We start from the raw sequence: 10375 nt of genomic DNA, 5'->3' as shown, positions 1-10375 counted from the left end.
CAAAGATAGTACTGGCGGAGAGCGGCTGTCGAGTCAATGGAAGAGGCTATCGGCAGCTTCGTCTATGGTGAAGGGAGCACCAATGGAGTCTATTGTTGTGGAGTTGATTGTTGCAGACAGGATCAAGAGGTAGGAGAAAAACACTGATGATCGATGGAGTAGAAAGGGAAAAAAATAAACAGATGAAAAACGTGTATTGTTTTAGGGCTTTGTGGGGAAAAACATATCTTATCGGAAAAAACCTTTTTTTTTTTGTGCAAATCAATAGTCTTTTCGGCTCATTCAGTCAGAAAAATCTGTTTGGACCTAAAAAGTTTTCTATCAAACGAAACCTAAGATATTTTTGTTTCCACCATTGATGTCTTAACCAACATCAAAGTTACAATTTATATTGCACAAAGAAGTTATAATTTATATTGCACAAAGAAAAACGATCAAGCTATAATTTGACAACCTTGATCATGACATTTTACTTTATATTAAAATCTCAAAATAAAAAAATAAAAAAATAATAAAAAAAAAAACGTTGTAATTTTAGACATTTTGGCATATAATAAAAACAATGTTGTACACAAAATAACCACAACGCTTTCCAATTATAGTAAAAGATATAATGTTAACTTTAACAAAATGACTTTCCATTTTATTGTTTAAGAAAAATTCAGCCCTAGGAAAATGATCAAGATCAATCAAGATTTCATGCTCCATTATTCATCACCCAAATTCCAACACCATCTATATAGAAATACTATTCGGAACCCCCATGCTAGTGACACCAGGTTCCGAATAAGGCTTTAGCAAGTTATACGGTACAACCCCAACTCCATTCCTGTTCTTCCTACTCTCATCCGCATTCCTCCCATCAATAATCCCTTCCAACTCCTTCAACCTCCCTGAAAACATCTCATACGCAGCTTTTATTTTCGGATTTGCCTCAAACGCCCCCTCCATTGTCTCCCCAATATACTCCTCATCCGGCGAATGATTCGACAAAACATCAAGAACTGCCATCACTTGTGATGCTTGAATCTGAGAAGGAAACGCGGACAAAAGTTCATCTTCTGGCCTACGTTTAAACGTCTCCCATTCATCATCAGTCGGATCCTCACATGGCATTTTGACTCGGGCAATCGTTGCCCGATTCGGAATATACCCCGCAAAGTCATACTGCCCGAAGTTGACCGCTGCATGGTGCCCGGAAGCTACCCAAATTATCGTTGTCAAAATTCCGATTAAATCCTTTGGTGTTTTCAAAATCGGCCACCATGGTTCGTCTTTCTTGTCTGCATGTCCTACTGTTCTAATCTCTGTCCACCATGCTTGAAGCTCTGAATCCGATTCCACAAGCTTTTTGTTGTTGTTGTCTTCGGGGTAATAATGGTTGACATAGTTGGTGACCCAGTCTTTGATTATATCCCAAAGGACTAAACCGTCATTTGCGTAAGGGTAGTCTTCTATTGATAGTTTTAGACCGTGTGGTGAATCGGGGTCTTCAACCGCCATGCCTCTTGCGATTAGGTCAGCGGGTAATGCTTCGTGGTCAAACCGCCATTGTTGACCATACGCAATTGAACTCAACTCAATGCTGTATTTTCCGGGTGAAAAACATGATTCGATGATTCCACCTGAATTAATTAGGGCTTCACGGGCTAAACCGTTGATTTCCATTGTGTATCGGAAATGAGGGTGTAAGAGGTTATGTATCGGGTGCATTTTGCTGAGCTGGCAGTTGGTGGCTATTATATATGGCTCAGTGCAACAATGTGTTCTCAACCTGAAAAAAGAAATTATTATTAAATACGACGAAAATTTTTGGTGCAAATTTTGTCCTTAAGTTTACATTTTGGTGCGAATTTGGTCCTTCAATAACTATATGCAAGTCTTACAAATTTGATCCATGTGATTTTACTCAAAATTGCAAGTTTTGTGTATTACTTATTCGTTTAGGGTAAATTACATTTTTAGTTGTGGGTATAGCTGAGTTTTGCAATTTTGGTCACAAAAAGTAATTTTGAAATTTTGGTCGTCATTGAGGTTCTTGTAACATTTTTTATCCTTTGTTACTTGTAAAATGACTATTTTTGGCCCTTGACTCTAGCTGATTTTTGCAATTTTAGTCCTAAAAATAGTCATTTTCTTGAAACTGGGACCAAAAATGTTACAAAAACCTCAAATAAGGTTCTTGTAACAGTTTTTGTCCTCTGTTACATGTAAAATGACTATTTTTGGCCCTTGACTCTAGCTGATTTTTGCAATTTTAGTCCTAAAAATAGTCATTTTCTTGAAACTGGGACCAAAAATGTTACAAAAACCTCAAATAAGGTTCTTGTAACAGTTTTTGTCCTCTGTTACATGTAAACTTACTATTTTTGGCCCTTGACTATAACTAATTTTTGCAATTTTGGTCCTAAAAATAGTCATTTTCTTGAAACAGGAACCAAAACCATAACAAAAACCTCAAATAATGACCAAAATAGCAAAAGAAAACTTTTTGGGATCAAAAATACAAAAATAGCTATTCTTAGAAACCAAAAATTTAAATTACTCTTTCTTTTAAGACTTAGACTTCTTTGTAAGACGGAAAAACAGCAAAATGCAAAAGCTTGAGGACGACTTCGGGAAGAGTTCAAAATCAGACCAAACATGCAATTTTGAGTAAAACACAGGGACTAAATTTGTAATTTATTCTAATAATGTTTAACCAAACTTGAGATTTTCAGAAAAGCACAGGTACAAAATCAAACTTTTAATAAGAAAATGGATAATCAAATCAAACTTACCAGTGGCTTACAAGTTGATGGTAACCACTATCATGAACAAGAGCATGCACCTTAGCAAGCTTCCATAGCCAAGCACCTGTTGCATCCCAACATGGAGTGAATACTCTCTTCCATTGAGGTTTCCCATTGCCAGGTGGCCTAACAAGCTCAATGGCCAATGGTCTTAATGTTCCAGATGGCATAAGGAACATCAGTGTTCTTGATCCGTATAAAGTTGTTCTGAATTTTTTTTGATCTCTGACTTTGTTCACATATGGAAGGAAGATATCATGATAATCCATAATAAAAAGCTTCTTGCTCTCTATTGCCTACACATGATTTAGGATTTAGGATTAAAAATTCCATGTTTAATTTACAAATTAGTAGAAGATTTTTATATAATTAGTCTTCGTTGTACATTTATACTACCTCCTTAAGTGAACAGAAGCCTCTGATCTCTCTCATGATGATCTCTTCGGTTATGGCGGATTCAGGTGGACCATAAACCTCAGGGTTAAGTTTACTTTTCAGTGGCCATTCCTGCATACATGATTACATTCACAAATACAATTAATTTAGTGATTTACTCTTTTAAAGTATCTTTTCTAAATTAATAAAACATTCAAAAGGAAAATATACCGTGACACAACTAATACTCAAAGGGTTAAGTCCAGCAATGGTTTGTCGACAAAACTCTTCATCCCTAAGCCAACCAAATTTATCTCCTGCAAATCAACAAAGGTAAAATCTTAGTGTCTATGAGAGAGAGAGAGAGAGAGAGAGAGAGAGAGAGAGAGAGAGAGAGAGTTGTAGTTACTTTCAATCATTGCAGGAGTTTCAAAAAGCAAGATGTTATTTTGGGCATCTTCCATAGCCTTCAGAAGTCGAGGTAGAACATTTCCAAGAAACCCTTTGTTGTCTAATGGTGGTAGATTAACTCCCTCATTGAACAGAGATTCAATGGCTGTGAAGTATGGGAACCCAAGATCTTTGTCAATCATGGTTGTTTCTATTGAGGGTATGACTGCATGAAGCACTGAGTACACAGTCTTGAATGAAAAAGTCATATTCTTAACTTCTGAAAAGGATTCATCCCTTGGGACGTAAACATCACTGCTTCTTGACTCTGATAATGGATCTGCATTTGTAGTTCTACTCAGTAATCTAACCAGACAACAACTTGATGTTTTCAATTTACATCCACTGACTCCATGATTAGAAAAGGGGCAATTAGTAAGATTACTTCTTTAATAAGCGGTTTGGATGTTTCTTATATCAATTTAGGTTTAGATACATGAATCACAACAGACACATCATAAACCTTAGCATATTACATTTCCTAATAATGTGAACCGATTTTAAGATTACGATTGATAATTACTACCGTAGGTAAATAAAAACTCAGGATTTCACTCTACTCTTCCAAAATGAAAGATTAAATCGGAACTTTTCAGAGGCAACGCCGATCATTCCACCATAGTATATGACATAAACTTCTATTGAGATAACAAATTCACATCAGAACTAGACAGGTAAAATTTTAGGTGTATAAACGTAGTTTCTTCATAGAATTGAAATATTAGCTCTATATGTACTAAAATCGGAACAGATTACGTGTTAATTGCAAAGATTAGAATGTAGCTTACGAGAAATGGTGGAGTACCTGATTTAGTGCGAGGTCGGCCAGTTTTGCAACGACGAGGGTAAGGATATTCCTTGGTGCCGAGCACCGGTCGTGCCAACTCCGGATCCTTATCGGGATCGCCAAGATCATTGTAGACATCGTAATCGTAAATTCTATCATTCTTTTCTCGAGGTTTATCGGCGACGCCGTCGCCTCGAAGAATCGCTAGTTCCTGTTCTCGAAGCTGCTTCAACCCGCTCGGAGTCTGCGACGGTAGGCATGACACCTGCGTAACCCACCCCAGAAAACGAAGTATAAGCAAGCCGTCTCCAACCCAAACAAGTATATTGTTATATTTTAAATATAATAATTACTTTATTTGTATTTGAAATTTTAATGTTTTTAATAACTTATAGCATAATAACATAAAGATTTTAAATTTATTTTTATACAAATCATCTGTTTGGTAATATTTGTTTTAATAGTATTATAACTAATAGTATGAATTATTTATTTGGTTTTATTTTATTTATAGAATACGGTATATATAAAAATTATCTTAGTTCCAAATAAAAATCTAATACATAATGACAAAACATGAAATATATATATATATATATATATATATATATATATATATATATATATATATAATCAACATATTTTTATATCTTTTGCATTTTATATTTTTGGTTTCCAATTCTCTGTGTTAGATGTTGTGGAGCTTATAAGAGAGTCAAATTAATCATGTATATTACGCTTGTGACCTATATCTATAGGTGTGGTTTTAAAAAAATAATTTTGTTATCCAAAAAAGTTGATGAATCAGTTTGTTGTCTGTTTCCGTTAATCTAAACTTTTATTATCTAATCCAAGATGTCATTTCAGTAACATAGCAGATGTAATTTCTTATACATATTATTATATATTCTCTTATCTTTTAATTAATAATAAAAGAGAGTAATAACAATTTAACATCAAAAATTATATGTCTATATGTATTATCTATATTTCATATTTGATGCTTTAATTATACAATATGTATTTTTTTTCTAATATGTTTTCTGTATGTTTTTTAACAAAAGAGCTCATATATTAATAGGAATATAATAATTTTAATCTTAAAAGATTAGGTTCAAATTTTGATCATTTATTTATGATAAAATACCATAAATAATGTATTAGTTATCAAAAAGAATTTAACTCCCATATGTACTATTTAATCTATTTTAAGGTTTTTAATATTTGTAATTTTTATTCCTTTTTATCATATTAAATAGTGTAATTCTTTAAGATAACTTTCACAAACATGAATATAAAGTGTCCTTGATATTAGTATTTATTTTATTAAAATCCGTTTAATTTAGTATCTTCTAATTTGTATTATTTTTTATCGATCTGCCATGTCGTTTACATGTTCAAAATAAAATCCAAACACAATGATTCAAACTCATAAAACTTTATACATAGAAATGATAGAATGGTTAAATATAAAGTTGATTAATCACTAACCTTATCGAGGAAGAAAACTCGTTTTATAGGGTTATCAAACTTGGAATGAACCCATGAATTGCATGAGACACTCACTGGACCAATGGGGAGGCCTTCAAGTACAATCGATTCTACAAACATCTCTTTGTGGTGTTCGTTCTCAATCAAAATGGCCCCGATTGAACCAAAATCTTCAGGTACTTCAAATTCTGCTAAATATGTTAGGTCATCTGCTTTTTGACCAGTTCGATGTGCATAATCTTGTATTGTAGCCTTCTGTAATCCTGTCTCTTCAAAAACCAAATTTAAAAAAATGGAAACATATCAACAAACATATAACTAAAATTTTATTTTTCATTAACTTAATGAAAGGAATTTGAATATGTCAAAACAATTCAAATGAATTTCACAATATTTAAGTACTTATTAGGATTTTAAATTTTTTATTGGAAATACGAATTATCTTATTGATTTGTAGCATTGTACTCAACTGAATATATGTATTTTATTTATCAAAATATCACATCTATGCTATGCAACAAGACAATCGAAGTACTCGTTTCGTTGCCACCTACGTACGATGTCGTTTATATCATTTTGTGATCCTTTGTTTTGCCTCAAATCGACTTTATATTGATTGCAATTCATATGGATCAGTAAAAAATAAAATCGTTATACCTCTACATCACTCAAAAAAATCCTAAATAAAATAGCAATTTCTAAAAGAATATTATATTTTTCTATTCATCAACTATGGATGTGTGAATTTTTAAATTTGAGTAGTCTTTCTCACAAATGCATTGGAGTGTGATCGTAAAATTAGGAATTAATAGAATATAATTCGGAAAAAAGAAAGAAATAATAATATATACTTATAAAACAAAAACGCAAGTTACATGTAATTATAATTTATACTAGGTTATAACCCGTGGAAATCACGGTAGTTATGTTCAAAGTTTTTATTATACAGACAAAAATAAGATTAAATGTCAACATAATAAAAAGCAATGTATTTTAGATTGTAAGTAAAGCCGGATAAATTTGATAAGTAAAAAAGAAAATCTTTTAAATTACATTTTCAAACACTTCTTTGTATATATCATTTGACGTTTTGTTATTTGACGTTTTATTGGTTAAATTACAATTTTTTTATCTAAAATCAATAATTCCAGTCATTATATGCTCATTTTTCTGGATAAAGCAACATATAGCTGACCGTGTGAGAAAATTGGTTCTTGTAAAAAAAATCAACCTTCGACATCGATTGACATTGACTTTTATTTATGGTCATAGCAAAACAAACAGTCAACAAAAATTGTCTCATTTTCAATTTGAATGTAATTTTGATGTCCAAAGGTGTTAAAGACAATTTATAAAAGGAACATGTATTATATAAAAGTGTATAGATAAATATATGATAAAGTCATTGTTATTGTATATTATTACTAAGCACTTTGTATGTATAATTTTTTTTAAAAATTAAACGTTAATGATGAAACATTAATTTTGTAAACTAAAATTTAACAATAATAATTTATTGTGTTAAAAAAAGTTGTAAATGTATTTGTGATTGAAAGTAAACTAATATAATTTTTGATAATTATTTAAAAATAAAAAAGTAATTTTATGGGTAAAAAGTTATTGGAAAAAAAAAATACATGGACTTATGCTGGTACACTAACAAAGTATAAGGACCAAATTCAAACTTCAAATAAGAAGCATGAAATTGGATTAGAGGAGGTATAAGAATTTTTATATCAAAGATGGTTTACCAGTTACCAGAAAAAAAAAACGGAAAAATTGAAAATTTCTTATAAATACTTCTTAGTTTTTCGATAAATTTATGTTATTAGGATATGATGATTTTTAAAATTTTAAATGAAAGATTTTTAAAATTAACAAAAAAAAAAATGGAAACTTGAATTTTGAATTTTGAATTCCTCATAAATACTTTCCGGAAAATAAGGAAATACCAAAAAAAAATCGAAAATTAGAAATTTCTTAAAAATTGACACGTGTTAATTAGCCTACTTAGAAATGGGACATGTGACATTTAAAAGTTTTGTTTATTAGAGAAGGTAGATTTGGCTTCATCATATCAAGCGTATTTTAAAATTATATTATAACTTAGCAATAGTAGATCTAGTTTTTTAAATAAACTTACTTTGTATAACTAGATCTATTATAAACTTAAAGCATAAGTCTTAAAAGTTAAATTTAAAAATATATTCAGTAAAAATGTAGGAAAAAACTTTTTTAATATAAAATATGTTATATTATTTGTATAACTAAATGAATCAAGAGAGAAAAGAATTATAAAGTTGTATGAAAAACTTAATAATGATGCAACAATTTATTTGATATGATAGATTAAACCATATACAGTTCAATGTAATATGATGTCCTAAAAACATATTAATCTTATTCATAACTTGACTTGTATTAAACTATCAACAGAAGAAAGAGAAGTACTCGATCTAATCAATAATATGACTATACATCCCATGTGATTTATTATCTATTGTCGGGCTTTCATTTTCGTCAACCAGATCAATCTATACTTCAAATTTAACTCTAGTATTTGTTCTTTATCTTTAAAAGATATATTTTGGTTGATGCTCCCAACTCCATCCGACCATTCATTTAGTCTTTAGAGTGTGTTAGTAAAACTTAAAAAAAATCAGTTTTTTAACTTATTATGGTTCCACACATAAGTTAAAATAAATATTTGTAATAGATGTTTAATAAAAAACAATTTATAGATTTCGCTTCATTTTTTATAAGTTATTTCCTATTAACTTATCAATAACTCTCAAACAACTGGCATATACACTTACTTGGGTCAGCATCCGCAGAAACTAGCTCCAAAAGGAGTGATTTTCCGAGCAAATCTCCAATATCGTCAAAAGCTCTCGTGAAACTTAAGTTCGACAGGACACCACCCACAGTCAACTGGACTGTAATCACGGCTCTGAGGCTGATGGTTTTGATGACACTACTGGCAGTATTGGATTCTCCGGCGTCGGCTTTGATGTGTCCGACTGAATTGCGGGTGTTACGCTGAGAGAGGAAAGACCCACATCTCCGGCGATGTTTGGTAGGAAATGCCAGTGTGTTGAGAGATACAAAAGATGAAAGGCTTCGGCCACCGTCAACACCCACATCTCCGGCTATAAAATTCTTCTTCCACCTTGTGAGTATTGGCGGAGTGGGGCTTTGATGGCGGTAGAGGTGGTTGACTTGAGGTTTCAACATGTTTGTCTGTGATTGATTTGCAGACACTCTCATGCACGCCTCGTTTTATATAGAAGAAAAGAGAGGGGATTTGAAATAGAAAATGATGAAGTTACAAATTTGTCCCTCGACAATTGGTATCATGAAGTTTTAGTCTACTAGTTCGTATTTTCTATTTCTAACCAAAATAATAAGGGAACAAACCATATTAAATTTACATCAAAATTTTAATTTGATATTTTTTTTTTTTTGTCTTAAATTTGATATTGTGTTTTCCAATTTGTTATAATTCCGACCACTTGACCAGTCGACCCAGTTATCTCCCGAGGTGGCATTATGACGTGTCAATTTTGATGATATGACATGCTGACATGACATACTGAAGTGTCAAATTTGATTTTTTTTCTCACAAAAAACACTAAGTTTTTACTTTTTTCGATTTTGACACTAAATTTTTTTTTCCAATTTTGACACTATTTTTTTGTTCTAAGTCGAACATCATTTTTCCAATTTTGTTCAATGTTGACAATTTTTCATTTGAAACCGTATAAATATCTTTTTAATACATTTTAAACCGTATAAATACATTTTATCATTTAAAAACAATGTTTTTATATAAATACAAGTTTTTTTACATTTAAATCATAATGTTACGAAGGAAGATCTTGAATCTCTTGGTGTGACTCCTATTAAATCATATTTTTCAGCTTAGTTTTCTCAAAAATATATATAAAAGATAAATATCGGTATTATTTATCTTTTATGACGTGTCAATTTTGATGACGTGTCAATTTTGATGATGTGACATGCTGACATGACATACTGAAGTGTCAAATAAAAAAACACTAAGTTTTTACTTTTTTCGATTTTGACACTAAATTTTTTTTTCCAATTTTTACACTATTTTTTTGTTCTAAGTCGAACATCATTTTTCCAATTTTGTTCAATGTTGACAATTTTCCATTTGAAACCGTATAAATATCTTTTTAATACATTTTAAACCGTATAAATACATTTTATCATTTAAAAACAATGTTTTTATATAAATACAAGTTTTTTTTACATTTAAATCATAATGTTACGAAGGAAGATCTTGAATCTCTTGGTGTGACTCCTATTAAATCACATTTTTCAGCTCAGTTTTCTCAAAAATATATATAAAAGATAAATATCGGTATTATTACATCTATTTTAGTATTCTTATTAAATTTTGGTATTATGTTTTATATTTCTCACCTCTTCTCAATACTTCAAACGAACGTTAAAT

At 30.8% G+C, this 10375-nt stretch overlaps 1 protein-coding gene across 1 annotated transcript; it reads right to left on the bottom strand.

The window, feature by feature from the left end:
- Positions 1–524: 524 nt before the first annotated feature.
- LOC145157627 (linoleate 13S-lipoxygenase 2-1, chloroplastic-like) lies at positions 525–9177 on the bottom strand. Its single transcript, XM_079076653.1, has 8 exons — positions 8712–9177; positions 5896–6164; positions 4423–4669; positions 3577–3897; positions 3399–3484; positions 3189–3299; positions 2781–3088; positions 525–1774 (listed from the first exon to the last, which is right to left on the bottom strand). The coding sequence occupies exons 1-8, from the start codon at positions 9160–9162 to the stop codon at positions 736–738; spliced, it is 2832 nt and encodes a 943-aa protein (XP_078932779.1). The 5' UTR covers positions 9163–9177; the 3' UTR covers positions 525–735.
- Between the last annotated feature and the right edge of the window lie 1198 nt (positions 9178–10375).

This window comes from Lactuca virosa, chromosome 1, assembly GCF_052849685.1.
Source record: "Lactuca virosa cultivar CGN04683 chromosome 1, Lactuca_virosa_CGN04683_v6, whole genome shotgun sequence".
Taxonomy (NCBI): domain Eukaryota; kingdom Viridiplantae; phylum Streptophyta; class Magnoliopsida; order Asterales; family Asteraceae; genus Lactuca; species Lactuca virosa.
This window is presented reverse-complemented; position numbering and strand designations above follow the sequence as displayed.